Below are 21,909 nucleotides of genomic sequence, written 5' to 3'. Positions count from 1 at the left end.
ACGTCCTACTTCCTCCTCACTTTTCCTTCACAGAGCTCTCATTTTTCTTTCAAGATGCAGCTTAAGCACCACCTTCTACACAGCCTTTCCCAATTCTTCCCAACTGTTTAATGCCCTCTCTTCCTAGGTACTTTGTATTTATTTGTATTTTTTCTCTTTATATTCATGCTATACTTATACATGTACTTCTTGTCTTCCTTATAAGAATGTAAATTCTTTGAGAGTAGGGATTATTTCATTATCTGTACTTGTATGCTCAGTGCCTAGCACGGTCCCTGGCATAAGACAAATGCTTAACAAATTGCTTAGTGATTCATTTCAGTTCTGTCTTCTGTAAACTGAGGGGTTTAGACTAGTAAGGTTCCTTGCTTGGGTAAATATTATGATTAGTTTATGGTCTGCATACATACTTACTAACGGCAAAAGAAGCCATCCCGGAAGCACAATGGATGATAGGAAAATTATAGGATCATAAATTAAGAACTAGAAGAGACCTTAAAAGTCAGTGAGTCTAACCTCTCATTTTATAGGTCAGGAAACCGAGTCAGCCGAGAGAGGGCAATCTGCTCTTCACAACTTTAACTCTAGTACTCCATCGACTACTCAGTTTTAGATTAAAATTTTATTGTATATCATTCACTAAATAAATAACTCACAATGTTGTGACTTTAAATGTTCTACCATTCTATAGGCAGTCAAAAAGTTTTGCAGGTATTAAATGTTAAAAATAATCTAAAAACCTCTAATGAAAAGTTGAAAGTTTCTACATTTTTAATAATTATATCTGTATATATTAACTTACCTATTTTGTGCTTTGTTGCCTAGCTTGCCAAGATCTTAGGATTTAGAACTTGAAGTAACTTTGAGGATCAGCTGGTCCAACCCTCATTTTACAGATGATTCCCAGGGAGATCAAATAGTTTGCCCAAGGCCACATAGGCAGTAATAATAATAATAATAATAATAATAATAATAATAATGATAACTAAATTTACATAGCACTTTAAAGTTTTCAAAGCACTTTACATAATTACCTCATTTGATCCTCATAACAACACTCTGAAGTAAATAATGCAGGTATTATTCACATTTTAAAAATGAAAAAACCGAAGCCCAGAGAAGTTAGACGATTTACCATTGATCATGTAGCTAGCATCAGACAAGGGATGTGAACTCAGGTCTTCTTGACTCCAAATCTAGAACTCTCTCTACTACTTTATCTTGTGTTGGAATTTAAACCCAGTGCTCTTTTCTACTATATCAGTCAGCTTTTTAACTACATTCTTTCTGTCTTGTGTAAAGCGGGACCTCAGGATCCCTTTTATCTTGTTCCTCTTTTTCCTGATCTGTAAACTCAATCTGTAAACTAGATAATCTCTAAGGTCTCTGACAGTCCTAAATCTACAATTTTATCATCTAGTATTGTTGGGGCCACATCACATACAGTTTGTCTTTATGATGTCTTTATGACACTTTCCATATGTCTCTGTTTCCTGAAAAGCAAACAGGGCAAAAAAAAAAAAAAATCAACAAGTACTTTTGTTTAGGTATACAGGGTGTTCCAAAAGTCTTAGTGCAATTTTAAGGCATTAAAGGTCAACATTTCACTAAGACCCTTGGGAATATCCAATATGCCAAAGTGTCTATTATAGTTATGGTTCTTTTCAATATACTTTTTCTTAAACTGTTAAATCCAATGGCATTGCTTTCATATAAGGGATTTCCTTAAAAAATATTTATCAGCTAACTTGCTCAGGACTCTGATGATCTTTGTTTTTTCTTTCTTTTTAGGGAAACTGAATTGAGGACAGTTCTGATAAGTGATTTCATTATTGTAGGGAACTCCTAAGGTAGAAATTTCCTCCACCAATGCTGATGATACATGTCACTAACTCATTTGTAACTGATGGTTTTAGAGATACATTAAGTATTTTTTGGGGAAGCAATCAGGGTTCAGTGACTTGCCCAGAGTCACAAAGCTGGTAAAGCATATGAGGCTGGATTTGAACTTAGGTCTACTGACTTCTCGGCCAGCACTCTACCCACTATGCCACCTACCTGCCCCATTGCATTAAGTACGGAGAGGTTGGACATTAGCTAGTAAGTGTTAGAATCATGATTTGAGCCCTGGTCTTTATGACTGCTCATCTGCATCTTAGCCCCTTGGAAAGGGTTTACTTTGGACTTGTATCTGAATACCCTAGATTACATGTTCTTCAACTATCCTTCCACAGTCCTGAGGTGTCTGCAAGGACTCCTAAGGCTTCCCCCACCACTATCACCCTCTCACCCCCAAAAAAGCCAGGTCAGTTTTTTGCGCTATTGAATAAGCCAAGAGAAGGGAAGTCCTGTCAGAAGGAGACATAGAGAAAGAGAAAAAAAAATGGAGATAAAAGTCACCATACTATCTTCATTGCAATGAAGAATCTCTTAATGATACTGAATTTTGTTGAAAGACCTCTTAGTAGGACAGAAAGGATCTTAGCTGGGAGAAAAGGAAACTATTCCTTGGCTCAGTTTTGAAGTCATCACAGCTTGGGGGCAGAGGTCTTTTTTTTTTCATTCCACATGGGATAAATACAGTGTTTTTCATATTCCTGGAATGTTCTTTGTAAAAGAATTAGCAGACATTTAATTAATGCTTATTGACTGACTTTTAGAAATGCTGCAGTGTGAACAGTGATTCTCAAAGTGTGGTCCTTTCCTAGTCAATGGGAGGGGGAGAGCCTGAAGAGAAGGAAAGAATTTGGAACTCAAAATTTTAAAAAAGGAGGCTAAATTTTTTTAAAATTAAAATATAAAAAATAGTTCCCTCTCCCCCAAAAAAACCCCATGATGATATATGTAGTTTTCTAACATAAATCAATAATGTATTTGTTATCTCACTAGTCTCAGGAAACAAGAATAAAATCTTTCCGTTACTCTTTGTGAGGCTTTTTTTTTTTTAAGATGAGGTAGAGGTATATGATTCCCAGAGTCCTCTGACTCATTTAAGTGGTCCTCAGACTGGAAATTTGAGACTCACTGTTCTGGAGGACAATAGCAGAAGTCAGATGCCCCAGATAGTATCCTCAGTTAACCTTTATACCAGTGATCCCCAAACTTGTTTTAGTTGTGATCTCTTAAGTATTTTGTGTTTAAGCACTTTAAAATGATTAAATTGGAGGAGTGTTAAATTTTCTTTAGGTAGTTGGGATTACAAAATTATAAATATAAGAAGTAATGCCATTGCTAGGCATTTCCCACAAAGAGATATTGATTAAAAATAAAAAGGCTCCTTTTACAGCAGAATATTTATAGCAGCACTTTTTGTGGTAGCAAAGAACAGGAAACTAAGTAGTTGCCCATCGATTAGGGAATGACTAAACAAATTCTGGTCTATGGATATAATGGACTATTATTGAGCTGTAAGAGACAACAAATATAATCACTACAGAGAATCATGGGAAAACTTGCATGAATTGATGCTAAAGTGAAGTAAGCAAAGCCAAGAAAACAATTTATATAATAACTACAACAATATAAATGGAAAAAACCACAACCAAAAAAAGAATGCTACAAAATTACAAAGACTAAATTTGGCCCCTAGTAATAATATTAATAGCTAACATTCATATCGTGCTTTAAGGTTTGCAAAGCGCTTTACACATATTATGTCATTTATTGTCTCATTTAATATTTCAAAAAATAAATATGAAAAGACACCTCCCCCACTACTTTATAGAGATGAAGGAGCCACAGAAGAATGCACATTGTTAGGTGATTTTTTAAAAATCAATTTTGCTGATTGTTTTCTCTTCTTTCTATTTTTGTCTTTAAAAAGTCTTTATTATATGGGATAGCTCTCTGAGAAAGGGGAGGGGGAATTATATATGGGGAAATGTAAGTGATATAAAAACAAAATATATAAATAAAATTATTTTTTAAATGAAGAAAACAAAACATAAATAATTCTTAGGGACCATACCTCAAAGTTCTCCAAGCCCAATCTGACTTGTAGATGTATATAACCTACTCTAGTCTCTTTCCTGAGCTTCTTTCCCACCTCACCAACTATCTTTTTATTGGTATTCATTCATTTCATAACAATAAAAAAAAGAATTTGAAGATGTGGAGGTGAGGAGATCATGCATTTTAAGAGACAGCCTATGCAAAACAAACAAACAAAAAAACACAGAAAACAAAACAAAACAAAACAAAAACACAAAAAAACAACCAGGAAATGGAATGGAGTCTGAAATGGCATCTTAAACTCAGTACATCCAAAATAGAACTCACTATCATTCCCCTTAAAATCTAGCCCTTTTCCTAACTTGCCTAATTCCGTTGAAGAAATTCTTCTAGTCACCCCAGGCTGGCAACCTCAGAGTCATCCTTGATTCCTTTTTCTTCCTCAATTCCATATTTAATTAACTGCCAAATCTATGTTCACAACAGCTCTCCTATCTGTTCCCTTCTCCCCATTCATACCACACCTACCCTAATTCAGGCTCTAATATCACCTTTTGCCAAAGCCTCCTAACTGATCTCCTTGCTTTCTAGTCTCTCCCTTTTCTAGCCCATCACAGATGCAAAATAAAGTGAAAACCAGTTTAAAAATGGAGTTGCTTTGGTATGGGAATCAAGAGAACCAAATAGATTCTATCTCATGAACACTGACTCCATCTTGTGCTGCCACATATCCTTCATCTTGCTGTTTTTCTGCAAATCATCCATGGGAAACTAGATGGCATAAGCCATCTATCCTTTCATAAATGCAGGTGAATCCAATCAACTCATTTCTCAGTTCTGGGAAAAGAAGGACCCTTGAAACCAACTCATCCCCTTCCCAGCTGGACCAAAGCTCCACCCCTCCAGCCCAAACTTGGAAAGCCTCTAATCTTTCTTCCAACTAGAAATCAGATTACCTAATTTTATATCCTGGTTTGTATTGTGGTTGTTTTCTTTTAATTAATTGGTCTTATTTGATTGTTTTTAATACATAAAAATCTGTCTCACTCTGTATTCAGGGTCTTTGGACTGATTATGAGTCCACTGAACAGTTTATTATGGTTGTTTTGCTAACAAATCATATAACTCAGCTTGTTTCCTCAGTTATTATTAATTATGTACTATAATTTGTTTGTACAAAAAGCTTCAGTGGTTTCCTATTGCCTCTAGGATCAAATATAAACTCAGTTTGTCTTTTAAAACCCTTACCTTCTGGTTCCAGTCTACTTGTCCAATTTTATTACACTCTTCCCTTTTACTCTGAACTTATAGATTCAGTCAAATTGGCCTACTTGCTGTTTCTCATATGTACAATTCCATTTCCTATTTCTTTGCATACATAGGGTATGCACTGTGTCTGGAATGCATGTGCTCTTCACCTCCACATCTTAGAATTCCTAGATTTCCACTTTTTAATTATATTTTTTATTAAGAAATTAATAAACATCCACAAACACTGCAATAGTTAGACAACAAAAAAGTTTATAAATGAAACTGGGTAGTGAGTGACAGACCTGTCAGTTGACACCTGTTTCTGTGTAGCCTACACAAAGTCAAGCCCTTCTATGCTTGATCTGTGACCTCTATTTGCCCTGGTGAACAGCCTTTCCCTACTCTAGAAAGCTTTGCACTGTCTAGAAAGTCCCCTGTGCCTGCAGATCTTTCTGTCTGTCTCCCTTTGCCGAACTATCCTGAAAGCTGACTGACTGTGATTTTTTTCCCTTGAATTTTCTGGTCAGGATGCAGTCTGCTATATTTCCTAGGTACGTAGGGAGAGTTGGGGAGTACAGCTCAGCTTTATTTCTTCCTGCTACTCTGCCATTTTGGCTCTCCCACCTTCACTCCACCCACAACTGAAGTTTATCATCAGAAACTGTTAGCAAAGTCAGACATACTATGAAACACAGAGGTACCCTAAGATATCAAGAAAATATGTGTGTCCGCAAAAATTATCAGCATTTCCACATTACAAACAAAACCTGGCAGAAAGAGATTAAAAATACCATTTCAAATAACTATAAAATGTATAAATAATTTGGAACTGTACTAACCAAGAAGACACACAGAGGACTTAGATAAATACAACTACAGAATATTCTTTACAGAAAAAAGGAAGATTTAAACAATTGGATAGGAATTAACTTTTTATGGTAGGATTATGCTAATGTAATAAAACTGACAGTAACAAAATTAATTTAGAAATCCAGTGCTGTGACAATTAATCTACTAGAGGATTTAAAAATATAGAAATAGAAAAATACTGGGACAAAATTCATCAGGAGAAACAAAAGGTCAAGAACCATAAATGAAATTAAAAAAAAAAGGGGGGAACAGGGCCTAGCAGTAGCAGATCTCTACTTTACTACAAAATATTAATCATCAAAACTGTATCAAGCTGTCATGTTATAATTTGGGTATTTTTGCTGATGTTTTCCATTTTTTACCTGTTTGTTGATCTATATCCATTTTTATCCCTAGATTTCCTTGGGGGTGATTTTGCGTAGTTGGGTCTTTCACCAAAATAAAAAAAAAGTGTTTACCCTTCACTGCTTCTCTCTGCTTTATAAAGCATAGTTTTCTCATAATTTTCATTCTTTTTTGTAAAATTTTACCAATGAATTTATAGACTAAACTGGTTGCCTTTGCTTATCTTTCTCCTCTCCACAAATAAGTCAAGTGTTTGCTGACCAAGGTGCTTTTCTGGTTGCATTGTTATGGCAACTGATTTATATCAGTTAAGCTTCTATATGAAATATTTTTAAAAACTATATGGTGGTTATAAATAGAAAAGTTGATTAATGGAAAATATTGGCTACACATAATCCAAAATCAATTAAACACAGTACCTTAGTATATAATAAAACCAAAGACCTCAACTAGAGGAGTAAAAGGCCACTATTACACACACACACACACACACACACACACACACACAGCTAGGGAAGCTAGAAAGCAGACTAACAAATTAAGCTTAAATAAAAACTCACACCATTTACCAAAATAAAATAAACTCCAAGTGGATATCTAACTTTGATATCAAAGTTCCATATCATAAACAAATTAAAAGAGAATCTTGTTCTTGAATAAATGAAGATTACAGAAGAAAGGAAAATAAAATAGATAACTTTAAAAAATTCAAATTTATTTTTATTTTCAGTTCCAAATTCTCCCCTTCCAACACCTCTCTCTACCCTACCCACTAAGGAAGCAGGAAAAACAAAACTCATTACAAATATATATATAGAAGGAAGGATTTCCATTATCATCATTACTATTTAATATTGTACTAGAAATGCTAGCCATAGCAATAAGACAAAAAGAAATTGAAAGAATAAAAATAGGCAATGAGGAATTTTCTGCAGATGTGTTAGCATACTCAGAGAACACCAGAAAGTCTATTTAAAAAGTAGTTGAAACAATTAACTTTAGTAAAGTTGAAGGATATAAAACAAACCCACATTAATCATCAGTATTTCTAAATATTATCAATAAAACCCAACAAGAGAAGATAAAAAGGGAAATTTCATTTAAAATAACTGCAGACAGTATAAAATACTTGGAACTCTACCTGCTAAGACACACATAGGACATAATTACAAAACACTCTTGACACGAATATTCATTTCTCACGAATAGGCTGAGACAGTAAAATGAAAATGACAATACTATTTAAATTAATTTAACTATTCAGTGCCATACCAATCAAACTACCAAAAATTACTTTATAGAGCTAGAAAAAATAATAATAAAATTCATCTGGAGAAAAAAAAGGTCAAGAATGTTAAGGGAATTAATGACCAAAAAATGTGAAGGAAGGGGACCAACCAGTACCAGATTTAAATCTATATTACAAAGTAGTAATCATCAAACATTTGATACTGGTTAAGAAATAGAGTGGATGATCAATGGAATAGATTAGATACACAATATACAGAAGCAATGAGCACAGTAATCTAGTGTCTGATAATCTCAAAGATGTCAGGTATTTGGTATGGAATTGGGAAATTTGTGGACATTTTGACCTTTATTACCATCCACACACAAAACTTAAAAGTCAACATGTAGCTACACTACACAATGAGATTTTGGGGGTTTAACAAAGAATAAAAGCAGAAAATCCAGAGCATGGAGCTGGTAAAGGTATTAGCAAGGTGATGTTCTGTTAGAAAAAATGACTCAACATATCAAAACCTTTCAGAACCACTGGAAGAAAACTAAAGTTAGTGCCTTCCTGTGACCTGGGGAGGATACTGGCTCTATGGGAAGCACCTCAAAATCAGTTTCTAGGACTTCTGGCCAACATGAATAGGCATAGACAGGGCAGCTCCCACATACTCCTGCCAAAACCTTAAAACTGCACCAGACTAAATAATGGTCAAGAAATCCAATGAAAAACTACAGTAAGCAACTTCTTCCAACCTGTACTAAACAATAAGATAGTCATAAAACCATAGAGGATAAGTAAAGGGGGCCCACAGGAAAGGCCAGAACTACCCTAGGCAAACAAGCTAAAAGCTTTCCACTGCAAACAGAGACACTGATAGCCTACAAGATTATGTATACCAAGATAGCAAGAACAAAGGCCTCCTCTGAGAAAGCCATCATATAGCGCAGAAATCCAGAGAGTAGATCTTCAAAGTCACCAGGAACAGCTGCCAATCAGATCAGAGTATTGGTGACAATGAGCTATCCTAAACCAAGGGGCTCCAAAGCCCCTAAAACTCCATCCAGAGAGCCAATAGAAGGCCTTGAAGATCCAGTCTTTAAATCTCAAAGATCTAGTAAGTCCTAACCCCCAGGAGATGGAGCTCAACATAAGAATGGAGGGCCCCAAGGCAAGACGAAATACAGCAGACCACTCCACCCAAAGGCATAGCAGGGAGCTGATCTTATCCCTACACCAAAGCCCCAGCGCAGGAGATGAATAAATCAAAGAAAACATCAACCAATATGAAAATGATTGTAGCACTGTTAAGCTTCAAAAAAGGAATGAGTAGAAATGGAACAACTGCAAGCAGAAACTCAAAGGAAAAAATAGATTTTCTACAAAGTCTACAAGAATACCTAGAAAAAAAATTAATCAAGAGATAAAAAATGAAATTAAATTAAAAACAAAAACCTCTGGAGGAAAGAATTAAAGAAAAAAATAGCTTAGAATACAACCTCAGTAAGTAATAGACTCCCTGAAAAACAGAATAGACTATTCAGGAATCATCACCTCCATGGAACATCAAGAAATGTGTAATCCAAAGATTGAAAAGAAAGAAAGAAAAAATGTAACTACCCACTCTCAAAAAAACCCTAAACCCAACAACCTGAAAACAGATCAGAGATATATTTTAAAAATCATTGGTCTCAGAGGTGGGTTCAAAAAGAAGAAGCAGTGAGTGTAGCTTCCCACTATTCTTCCTCTTCAATGATTTAGAAAATGTGCCAGACAGAATTTTTATCAGGAAAGCCAAGAAAAATCTCAGTGAGTTATTTTTCCATCCCAGGACAGCTGATGAAGGTCGAGAGAGTGGTCTAGAGTCACTGGGAATAAAGTCTGGCCAGGGGTACCCCCAGGGACAGGAAGCATTGCAGCACACAGGGACAGAAAGAAGGCTGAGACAGGGCCCCAGTGTAGGAAGCACCAGGGCAGAAAGAGATTCTGGGGGCTCCCAGGGGGAGCACTGGATACAGGAACACTTGCTACCCGGCAACTCTGTTGTCCATTCTCCAGTTCCAGGCCATAGATCCGGCGTGGAGAGAATCAGTAGTGAGTGTACTAGCTAGTACTACAGAGTACTAGCTATGTACTGAGCAAGGAACAAGTATTTTAAACAAACAATAGCTGTCTGGCTCTGATCCCAGGAGGAAAATGGTGACTCACTTCTAGCCTTTAGCCCAGAAGGTAAGCCTGAAGTGGAATAATCAGGGTACAAGCCTCAAACTAAAGGGAAACCAGCAGTTCAGTTGCTCTGAACCCATAGAACCTCCAAGTGGGCTAACAGTGACCAAGTCCAGCAGAAGTCTATAGAAATTCTAAGCAAGCACAAGTCAAGAGAGTCAAACCTGGGTCAGAAACTTGCAGAGCTCAGATCGAGGGCAGTGAACACACCTCTCTCTGGATCACACACTTCGGGAATGCTAAAAGCTTATAGCTATCAGATTGAACTGTGAAAACAGAAGAAGGATGAAAGAACACAAAAGCTCATGCCAGACATCATCCCCTAAAAGTGGGCAGAGCTTAGCTCTAACTTAAAGTCCAAAGTTAAGAAGTAGGCTGGAAGAATGAGTAAACAAACAAAAATCCCATCATAAAGAGCTACTACAGTAACAAGGAAGCTCAAGACACAAACATAGAAGAGAATGACTTGAAAATATCTGCAAGCAAATCTTCAAAGAAAAATGCAACCTGAACAAAAGTCCAAAAATAATTCCTAGAAGAATTAAAGCAACGGTTTGAAAAAGAGCTAAAAAAGGATTTTAAAAATTAAATGAGAGCAGTAAAGCAAAAAAATGGAAAAGAAGAGCAAGCTAAGAAAGAAACACTATCCTCCTTTGGATTCCCTTCATTTTTTGACTCTAGGCATTTTCTCTGGTTGTCCCCAATGCCTGTTATGTTCTGTCTACTCAACTTTACCTACTGGCTTCCCTAGCTTTCTTTAAATTCCAACTAAAATCTCATCTTACATGAAGTCTTTCCTAACCCATCTTAATTCTAGTGTCTCCCCTCTCAATTATTTCCTATTTATTTACCACATAGCTTGTTTGTACAGTTTATTTGCTTGTCTCCCCTGTTAGATGGTGAGGTTCTTGAGGGCAGGTACTGTTTTTTTGCCTCTTTTTGTATTCTCGTCACTAAGCACAGTGTAGGCATATTATAGACCGTAAAAGATGTTTATTAACTGACTACCTAAACAGACTCCTAAAAAGAGTACAAGGGAAAAAACAGAAGAAAAAGTATAGGAGAACAGAATGGTTGGAAGTTCATAAGGAAGCACAGATAAGCAGGGCAGTTTTAAAGTAATGTGTAGGATGTATTTTTTTTTTTTTTAACAAAGCAAGCAGTATGAAATGGAGTCAGATTTATGTTAAATCCTCTTTCTGTATTCTACCCTTTATGAAAATAGTTCTCTTTTTTTTTTGGTGTATGAATTCAGAATTTAATGTATTTCCCCCAGAAAAATATAAAGTCCACTGAACGGCAAGTTTTTTCTTCTCAATGGCTTTAACACTCTTCCTTCTATCACAGGCCCAGGGCACACCAAGACCAACAAGAAGTCTCTAGCAAAAGGTCAAAGTAGATGTCATGCAAAAAGTAGCTAAGACACAGACTCAGATCGGCGCCATAGGCCTATCCCAAAGGGTAGTCCTTAGGATGGCCCCAACCAACTTCTTCAGTCAGTCAGGCAGTCAACAAAATATTTATTAAGCACTTAGTATGAGCACAGATGCACAGCACCTTCCCAACTCCCAAGAAAAAATAGGCACTATGAAGTGAGACAGACTGGGAAACACCATTATAAACATAATAAATAACCAATATGTGTTAGAGGCTAGACTTGTACCCAGGTCTTCATGATTCTGAGGCTGGCTCTCTACCTACTACTCCATGCTACCTTGAAACAATATTAATATTAAATATATCCTCTATACATGGGACAAATGGTGTAATATCTAAATGGAAATGCAAAAGTCATTGTATCTTAATGTCTATTTCAGAGAGCATATCAAAGAAGGAAATTGTGAGACTAAATAAATGTTAGAAAAAGTAAATTTGATAGACCAATGGTAATTAGAATGAGAATCTTAAATGAGAATCTTGTATTTATTCTTCAACATCATTTAGAATGTTAAAAAATCATATTGCAAAAAACTCATATCTGGGGAAAGAAACAGATCTTTTACAGACCATGATACAATAAAACTGTAATCAAAACGGAAATTGAGAAAAAACAGATAGACTTAAATGAAAAGTAAGTAATGAGATCTTAAATAATGAATGGGTCAAAAAACAAATTATATAAACAATATAATAAAATAAGTAACAGTGACAGAAAATACATGTAACCAAAATAGTACTTGAAAAAATGCATATTCCCAGACATATTTTTTTAAAGGGAATTACTGAGCATGATTTAAAAAAAAACAACAACCTAAAAGACCAACAAATTAATCAACCCAAAACAAGCACAAAATAAACTTTGAAAACATCAAAATGGTAGATCCACAAAGTGGACAACAAAAATTCTGAACTTATAAACAAAAGAGCTATGCTTTTTAAGACTAAAAATTGATAAAACACCGGCTAGTTTATTTTTTAAAGAGAACAAGAGAAAACCAAATTATTTAGCTCAAAAAGAAGAAAAATTCACAATGAATAGAGATGAAATGATATTAAACTGTCTCACCCAATCATGTGCCAAAAAACTGAAAACAATGAAATAGACAAAATAGAAAAACATCCAAATCTTATCACAATGTCTACAAGAGGTGGAAAGTAAAACTGCATGGCATTAAAATAAGTGCATTTTAGTAATATTTTAAAATGCTCCTCATAAGGGGCTCTATTTTATTTGCTATCCTGCTGCCTTTCTTGCCTTTCCCCTATTCTAGTTTTGCCTTGTAGTGAGAAGCCCCTGAAAGAATCAGACACATGAGAGTAGGAACATCCAAAGGTTTATCTCATGGCCCATACAGTCATACCATACAACTCTCTCCCACAAAGGTCTTTTGGAAGATAAAATGTACAGTCTGTACCAGGCCCATACTAAAAGCTTTTCCAGAACCTGCTTTACTTGCAAAACCTTTGAAGATATTGTGTTACTTCAAGTGACAAGGAGGTAGTAGACCAAAAAACAATTAGTCAAAAGAATGAATGTTATTCCAAGTTAAAAACAATTAAAAAAAAATGTATTTTCTGCTCAGCATTACAGTTTATACTAGATAGAGTGTGAATTTACATATGATAAAAAGAAACTTAATTGTGGTCACTTTAAAAAGATTTGTGTCATTCCCCCTTAATCTAATTAAATATACTCCTCAAATACCTTATTGAGTCTACCAAGTGAAGAGATTAGATCTGCCCATTCACTTGATGATTCAAAATTTCTTAAAGCTTTTTCAATCACTGAAGAATAATTTTTGTATCTGTAATCACCCAACAGCTCTTGTTCTTCTGGATCCATTTTACATTCTCACAGTAGGAGAGGAACCTGAAGCCAACAGAAAAGAACAAAATAGAAACAAATGTGTACATATTATATATCTGATGGAACAGATAAACTCTATAAAACATCACCCTCTATAAAACATATCACCATATAAAAATTATATCCATAAACACCATTTTGCAGAAAATTTTGCTTATACTTAAAATTATTTTATTAACAGAATGATCTATTTTGGGTAACTTGGCAATGTCACCAATGGGGCATTATGGCAAGCTAGCAATATGAAATGAACATTTTTCAATTGTCCCTGCAAAGCAAAAAAAACCAGATTTAAAAATAGGTCTGCCTGTTGTTGACCTTATATTTAGCAATTTAAGTTTTATAGTGGGAAACAATGCTCTAAGATTTAGCTAATAATCAGCAGAGGACTTTCAATTTACGCAGGTGGATAAAATCACAGATTCTTGACATAATGATATGACTAGAGATTGAGAGCAATATTTAATGCTCAATCTATTTTCTGAGAAAAAAAAACAAACTTTGAACATTCTCAGCATTTTGAAATCAAAAAGGCATAAAAGCTATTTTTTAAAAAAAAGGATCCAAAGGGGAACGGAAAGCTTAACTACATAATATTCAATAAACCAACAGTTACTTGAAATATGCCAACAATGTCTCTAACCTACAAATTTCTCATTTTTATATTTCTAGGATCCAGGTACCTTCTCATGCTATTCTTTCTTTTTTCTGTGTCTTTAAAATGACTTCCCATACATCCTTTCTCCATTGAGTTTCTATAATCTTTTTAGAGCCTACAGAATGACAAGAGTAGTATATAAAGAAAGTCATAGCTCTAGTGGGCCTGATCTTAATGCCACCAATAAATGAAACATTATCATTCTTCTCCCCAGATTGTCAATAGGTAATTTTTGATAACTTATATTTATGATGTTGCACTGATAATTATTCTTTAACAACATCCATTTTTTGTATGGGCCTGTATATTCATTCTAGCCTAGGTTTTTAATCCTTGATTTAGAGGAATAACCTTTTCAAATACCAAATTATTCTCAAAAATTCTACTAAGGACTATTCTTCTAGTCCTTAAAAAGTATTATATTTTGTTCCTTTGATCCCTCTACCCAATCCTATATAATTTTCTTAAGCACCTAAGGATATCTAACTATTCCAGCTGCTTTAAACACAAACACACACACACACCCCCCTCACTTGATTTAAGCCAATCATTTCCTACAGGTAAAACACTAAGTGAGGCAATGTGCTATATTTCTTGGCTATAGCCCAGAGTAACCAAAATATGGCAATGATGGGTAACTAATATAACTAGCAAAACTGATGGAAGTGGTTTATAGATCCTAAGCAACTGCTTATGGAGAGGGTCAGGCAGATGGAACAGGTCATCCAGTAGGTTGTAGCAAAATCTTTACTGACATCAAAAGGATCTAATCAGGGCCAAAAACATTTAGAGACATCAGAAGTAGTAAATTGGCTCTGTGAAGTCATGATAGGCTACAGTGCTCTTATTTGAATGGTGACTGAACTGAATTAGAGAAATTGAGAAGAAAAAAAGTCAGCAGAAATAAATTAGTATGGTGAGGAGAAAAGTATGCTTGTGGAAAGTGTGGACAATAGCCATTGAGAAAGCAGTGGTTTTGAAGCAACTGAACTGGCTATACAGCTATATATATATATATTTTTTAAAGTACTATTTAGCAAGACAAGCTCAAACCAGGAAAGGCTGGGAGGGGCAGAGATGAGCACAGCATGTCAGTGGTAATTTCAGAAACAGATCAGTCAGTTATATTCAACTTCTGCATTGATAACTAACTGAAAGATAAAAATGTTAAAAGAAATGATTAAGCTGTAAGTACTTCACAAACTAACTTTTTGAATGAGATTAGAAGTTTGGTGGATGAGACCAAGCAGTCAGTAAGTGTGCCATCAAGTATGAAGATGATATTTAAATCAGTTACACCTACCTCACAATTGAAAAGAAAAATTCCCCAAAGTTCCTACCATTAACAGTTCTTTTTAATGTAAATTTATTTCTGGCTATATTATTTTAAAGTTAATTAGTTAACTGGTTGATTGTTCTGGCCATAAAGAACTACTCTAGTTGTTTCACTTCATCAAAGCAGTCCTATAGCTTTCTTATGTGGTAAAAACTACATATTGCCATATATCTATGAAGTAATAGAAAATTATCATTTCTAAGTCATTCACATAGAAATTTAGAAATATCGATTCAATTCAACTAACATTTATAAAGCACTTACCAATAATTAGCAAAGAACACCTCCGCAAACACATTTGCTAAAAAAAAAAAAATTCTCAGCCCTGATTCTGACATTAAAATTCAAATTACTGCATGACTAACAGTGTCCTCAGGACAAATAGTAGGTATTTAATAAATGTCTTGATCGATTGACCAAATAAATATACAATAAGGGTGTGGGTATCCTGAACCTGGGTCCTTTAAAGTGCTAACAAAACTAGCTGAAAGTAATTTTTTTTAAAATAAGCAGCCACAACTTAAATGGCTTGGGGTGGAGAAAAAAATTTTTTCATTACCTTAGATAAGATAACGCAAAAGTCTTTTTCTAAGCCGAGGTTTATTTTTCATAACAGTGTAACCCTAGGCAGCTTGGTGGCTCAATGGATAGGTCCTCAGACCCTGTTTGCCTCAGTTTATTCACCTGTAAAATAAGCTGGGGAAGGAAATGTCAAACCACTCCAATATCTCTGCTAAGAAAACCTCAAATGGGGTCACGAAGAATCAGACAAGACTGAAAATGAATGAACAACGAAAAATGTAACACCTGCACAATCCCTTTACTCAGAAGATTATATCATGTTGGATAGAGACATAAATACTGCAAAAATTAAAGTCAAGGAACATGCTTTAGGGACAGAACCTTAGAGAGCTCACTGTTCTGGAGTAGACCTCTTAAAACATCTAGGTCTTCCCTGGGCAAAGGGTTTATTTTTCAATAGATTACTCTCATGAATGAACACACACAAACACAAACACACAAACACACCGCCACTCAACTTAATCTTACTCTTCTACTTGCCAGGTGGGCACGCAACACTTATTAAGAGCCTACTATGTGCCAGGCACTAAGCGCTCATCTTTAATATTCCTGGAGAGCAACACTGCCACCTGAAATAAAGGGATGGTGGACAATTTGCCTTATGAGGCCCAGAGATTAGCAACAGCTGATCTTTCCAACAGTTAAGAAAAGGAAATATTTTCAAAGCACCCCCTTTCTTCCGCTATTTAAATAAAATGAAAAAGCCGGAAGGGATTCTTCCCTATCTGCTTCCTCCTGCAAAGGGACCCTTGGTTTGACAACGACAGAAACACCACTACCTCAGGCACCTCGAGCATGCCAGGAACGGACCACGAACCGCAACTGCAGCCCCACTGTGGGAGAAGGATGGGTCCCCAAGCAGGTGCCCCACCCTCATCCCAAAGGCTACGTAGGGTAGTTTCTAACTAGGCGGGGACACCAAACCAGCTACTGCGCTGCAGCGAACAATAGGAAGGCTGCCTACCTAAGTCACGGTCCTGACAAGAGGATGAGGCCCTGGAGAGTGTTGAACAACCTTCACAGCACGCAACTTCTCCGGGGGTTGCTACAAAAATGTTTGCCAACAGCACTGTAGGAGAAAGGAAACCGCCCCGCCTGTCATCCAATTTCTTCATGCTCCGAGGCTCCGCCACTGTGCTCACACAGATTCCCCAGCGATCCAATGGGGAAAGTCCTCAGGACGCAGGGGCGGGCACGTACCAAGAGTAGCAGGAGGCGCTCGCCTATGCAGCTACTGTGCAGTGTACTGTACTGTGACCGGCTGATTGCTGCCTACCCGTTTTCTCTTCCTTCCAGGTGAGACTGCGGCTGTAGGCGATATTTACTGCGGGTACCTCGAGCGAGAGACGAAGAAGGTGGCTAGTGCTGTTTGCTCCCCTTGGAGCTGAGAAAGTGGAATGGCCGGGAGAAGAAAAGAGAATAAGCTCTTTTTATTCCTGTACTGAACGGCTGTCATTTGTTGTCATTGGGGCGGAGATTAAAAGCCAAAGCTACACACAAAGGAAGTAACCGGAAGAGCCGGTTTCATACCCCAAAGGCAAGCCTGCTTGTCATCTGCTCCTCCTCCTTCTGGAGGATCTTAGAACTCAAATGGCGCTAGAGCAGCAGCAAAGGGGGAGGGTGGAAGTGTAGAGATAAGGTACTTAAATGTTGGATTGTTGTCAATAAGAAAATCACGTTTGGATAAACGAAGTTTTAGGTAAAGTTCAATGTTATTCCCAAAATTATTAGATGCAACGCAGGTGGCACCTTTGTCTTTGACGTCCTTACCTTGCATATGTCTTGCCATAATTTGCCTCAACATTTCCAAAAGATGAATCCTAAAATGAGCAAAATATAGCAGCACTACATATAGACTACTTCTCCATATTTGGGTTGGGTACCCAGAAGGGTAACTGCTACTCTCAGGCTCTAGGAGTAACCCTGTGGGTCTACAGTCCTAACACTGTATGTAGCTCCAGGATGATTCCTATTAACCCAATAGACACAATTAGCTCAAAGCAAAGGAATTTACAAAGATGACAAAACAAACAAAAAACCCCAGCTAAAGTACATTGTATGTATTTATGGGAGACTGCAGCCTAGGAAGACTGGTTTCAAAGTTAGAGTATGTTGGTAGCGGAGGCACACTTATAGGATACATATGTGATAAATATAACTCATAACTCCTGGTACTCCAGTGTCTGGAAAACCTTTCTTTTGTGGAAAATTCACACATCTATTGCGTGCAGCACTTCTGGTTGTATTGCCTAACTAGGTTTGCAGGATCTGTACCTCTCTATAGCTCTACTCTGAATTGCCAGGTCTTTGCGCTCTTCTCTGCTTCCAGAGGTCCTTTCCTTGAAGCTGTTTTCTCCCTCTTCAGGCCTTGCTGTGTCTGTGTCCGTCTGGAATGTACCATTTTCCCCTCAATTATGCCTCAAACTCTCTCAAACAGATCAACTCTAGAGCTGTTGGTTAGGGTAACACCATCTAGGTAGGTCACTACAGGCTGCCACTTACAACATAGGAGAGAAAAATTCCCTTTTCCCACTCTACAGTATGTCGGTCACACATCACTCTAATGATTGAACTTCCTCAAATTTCAAGGCTTACCCTGGAGCCTAAAGCTATTTTGTCGACTGTATTTGTTTGTTTTCTTATAAGTTAATATTTTGTATACTGGTTGTGTCATAACTTTGCACTTTAACATCTTGGACAAACTGGAGAAAGCAAGTATGTTAATGCTCTCTTGGTGACATTGTGAATTGGGCCAAACATTCTGGATCATAATTTATAACTATTCCAAAAGTGCCAGTAAACTATAATTAATCTTTTACCTAAGGAGGTCAAGAATAGAGGGGAAGGCAGCAGTGCAAATATATACCAGCACTTTTTGTAGTAGTAAAGAATTGGAAGCAAAGTGAGTACCCATCAATTAGGTAAAAGCTGAAGAGTTTGTGGTATGTGCATGTAATGGATTGTTACAATAATCCATTGCATCACAGCACAATCCATTACATCACAAACACAATAAATATGAAGAATTAAAAGAAACTTTGGAAGACTTATATGAACGGATGCAGAGAAAATTACAGAACCAAGGAAACAATTTACATAATGACTACAATAATGTGAAGGGAGGGGGAAAAGCATTGAAAGCGATAGGAAATTGAGTCAATACGCTGATCAACATTGACTTCAGTGGACGGCATACATTTTCATATATGGGCAATGTGTTGGTTTTTTTACGCACTATCATTTGCATCCATGTGATTCATCAGAAGTAGGTAAATGCAACCAGATTTTACAAGTTTCTGTCATGAACAAAGAAGCCTTTTATTGTTATTGCCAGATTGACAGATAGTTGCCTCATTATCCCTCAGCAAAGGGTCACCAACCTTCATTCCTCTATTTTTCCTATGACTCTTTTTGTATGATCTCTTATCTGACAGCACTTGTATATCCACGGGAATAGCCTCCATGTGAGGCCAATCAGTTGCTTCTTCCTTAGAGCCTGGCTCTTTCCTCTTAATAAAAGACTCATATTTGTTAATTATATAGCCCTGGTAGATTTATTACCATGGAGACTTGATTGACCAGAAGAGTCTTCCTGTAGAAGACCAGTCATTACCCAGAGCTCCTTGTTTTTGTGGCATTTGATTTTGAAGTTGCCCAGAGAAATGTCAGTCAGATGGAGAAGTGTAGAGAAGAGTGTGTGTATGTGGGAGACAGAATGAGAAGGGAGAATGAGCACTGCTCAGAAGATCCAATTTGGCTGCCACCCATATTTGCCAGCATCCCTTCCTGCTTAGTAGAATATGTGGGAATGTGAGCTGGGAGGAGCAGAGGGCAGCAAAGAAAAAGCCAGACTAGACCAGAAGTGCTCAAGAGACATGAGCAAAAGTAGGGCAGAGCAGAGGTGGTGAGCAGATATGGGTGCAGGTGAGATCAGGAAGAACTAGAAGACCGTGGGGGTTGGTGAGAGGTACCAACCCAAGTCTCAATACTTCCTTCCCTGCTCACTCCCTGGAGCAAGGAAGCTGTTCCCAGTTCCCTATTTAACCATTCACTTCCTGTTTCCCTTCTTGTCGCTTGAGAGGAGGAGTATGGTTCTTGGGGGTGGGGGAAAAAATTTGTCTTCTTGGCAGTATTCCTTTAATTGCTATGTGATTTGGAGCTGTTATTAAAAACCCAGGTATCCATTTAAAGTGAGTTTGTCTGAGTATCGATGCACGGAGCGGGGATTAAGAAAGAGGAAGCTGAAACCTAAAGAGAGAAGAGATTTTCCCCCCTATGCAAGTTGTATGTGGGGATGGGTGGGGCATGGAACATTTTCCATTAAATAGCATTTTCTATTAATAATAATTATTAATTATAAAAAGTGCATAGTTTTCCAGAGTATATATGTACTATATATACTCTACATATATATGGGTGTGGTGTACATATGTATGTATGTTGTGTGTGTGTATATATGTATATACACACATACATATATGTATATACAACATACATATATGTGTATATATGTATGTGTGTGTGTATCTGTCTTCAGGTCCATGGAGACAGAGGAAGATTCTGGGAAGAAGCTGATATATAGGGAGCCAGGAACCTCTATCATGCCCCTTTCCCTAGTTTGCTGTATTAGAGACTTCAGGGACTTTCCCCTTAGCTGAGATCTCTTAAGCTGAGTTATCTCATACCCAATGGGAAAGCTTATTCACTCTGAGTATTGTCCTGTGTGTATATATACATATATATATATATATATTCTCATGTGTATACTTTCTTCAATGTATGTTTGCTAACTGATTAAATGGGTTAATTGCTATTTGTTGTGTGTGTTAATTATAGAATTGGCATCTGGTGGGAAGGGAATCATACCTTGGATATATAGTTTGGGATACTCCCACCATTAAAGGATAGTGATCAGGAACATAACTTGAACTTAAAAATTATCTCCCCTAGACTACCAATATTTAAGGGAACAGATAGATAATTCTAACACAGCATACTCCATCTCTGAGGAGAGCAGTGTGGCTAACCTCTGGCCCCAACCTTTTGCTTCCCCTCTTGTCAGGAATCAAAGTCTTTCTTGGAGAAAGGTGAGGGGGAGAAGATTCTAGAGATATCTATTCTTTTTTTTTTTTTTTTTGGTTAGGCAATGGGGTTAAGTGACTTGCCCAGGGTCACACAGCTAGTAAGTGTTATTTGTCTGAGGTCGGATTTGAACTCGGGTCCTCCTGAATCCAGGGCCAGTGCTCTATCCACTTTGCCACCTAGCTGCCCCGAGATATCTATTCTTACTTCCATTCAAGCCATATCTAGATAGACTCATGTGCACACAGGTAACCTAGATGGACAAAACAATATAGCAAAACAACACACCCCTTTGTGTATATGTGTACATGTGCATGTGTATATGTATTTGTGTGTGTATGAACCCCTGTCACAGAGCCCATTGGTATGGGACTCTCTCCTTACTGTTGGAACAATACTTTAAAAGTCTGTTTGTAAAGGAACATCCCCAGTTATTGATTCCAATAGACTACATAGAAATGTTGTCAAAGGTTTTTCACAATGCCTCTTAAAGGATGCAATGGAATGTGTAATGGCAGGCACCAAAGTCTGATTCTTGAAGGTACTGGAGTGAAATGAATGAGAGAAAATGTCCTGGTTTTCTCTCTAGGAATATGTCTTTGCTTTATATGGATATCATGATTCTTTGCCAAAGGTACTGTTCCACAGAGGGAATGGATCTTGTGTATTGCAGGGCCTATATTTGACTTCAGTATCTCCCCATTTTCTTGGAATGTCCATAAAAGCAACCTGCAGAATGAATAAAGATTAGCTTGTTTTCCCTAGATAGAAAAAAAAAAGTCGTTTAAATTGAGTGGAATCACAAGGAAACTGCTCTACATCATGAGGAATACAGCAAAAGTCTTTGTCAAGGAATATCTCATCACCCCACATTCTTTGATTCCCATAGACTACAATGAGGTCTTTTTAAAGATTTTTCAAGATTCCTCCCAATGGCCCAAATGGAAAATGAAGAGGAAGGCTCCACAGGCTGGTTCTTGACTGTACAGATGCAAATGAATGGGAGTTAAATGTCTGTTTCTTTCCTTTACATGGATATCTTGAATCCTAGCAAAGGGACGGAG

At 36.9% G+C, this 21,909-nt stretch overlaps 1 protein-coding gene across 3 annotated transcripts in view; it reads right to left on the bottom strand.

Moving 5' to 3' along the window:
- DOP1B (DOP1 leucine zipper like protein B) overlaps positions 1-17,316 on the bottom strand; it is a 148,177-nt gene extending 130,861 nt beyond the window's left edge. Inside the window, exons 1-2 of one of the 3 annotated variants that reach the window (XM_027875480.1) lie at positions 16,728-17,316; positions 13,026-13,190 (exon numbers count right to left, since the gene is read on the bottom strand). In XM_027875480.1, the coding sequence (XP_027731281.1) occupies positions 13,026-13,163 (138 nt within the window). In that variant the 5' untranslated portion in view covers positions 13,164-13,190; positions 16,728-17,316. Of the gene's footprint in view, positions 1-13,025; positions 13,191-15,740; positions 15,804-16,727 lie in introns of those variants that run through there. The other 2 variants (XM_027875482.1, XM_027875481.1) reach the window with 2 other exon arrangements.
- Between the last annotated feature and the right edge of the window lie 4,593 nt (positions 17,317-21,909).

The sequence above is a fragment of the Vombatus ursinus genome, unplaced genomic scaffold, assembly GCF_900497805.2.
Source record: "Vombatus ursinus unplaced genomic scaffold, bare-nosed wombat genome assembly UNPS02014809.1, whole genome shotgun sequence".
In the NCBI taxonomy this organism is placed as follows: domain Eukaryota; kingdom Metazoa; phylum Chordata; class Mammalia; order Diprotodontia; family Vombatidae; genus Vombatus; species Vombatus ursinus.
This window is presented reverse-complemented; position numbering and strand designations above follow the sequence as displayed.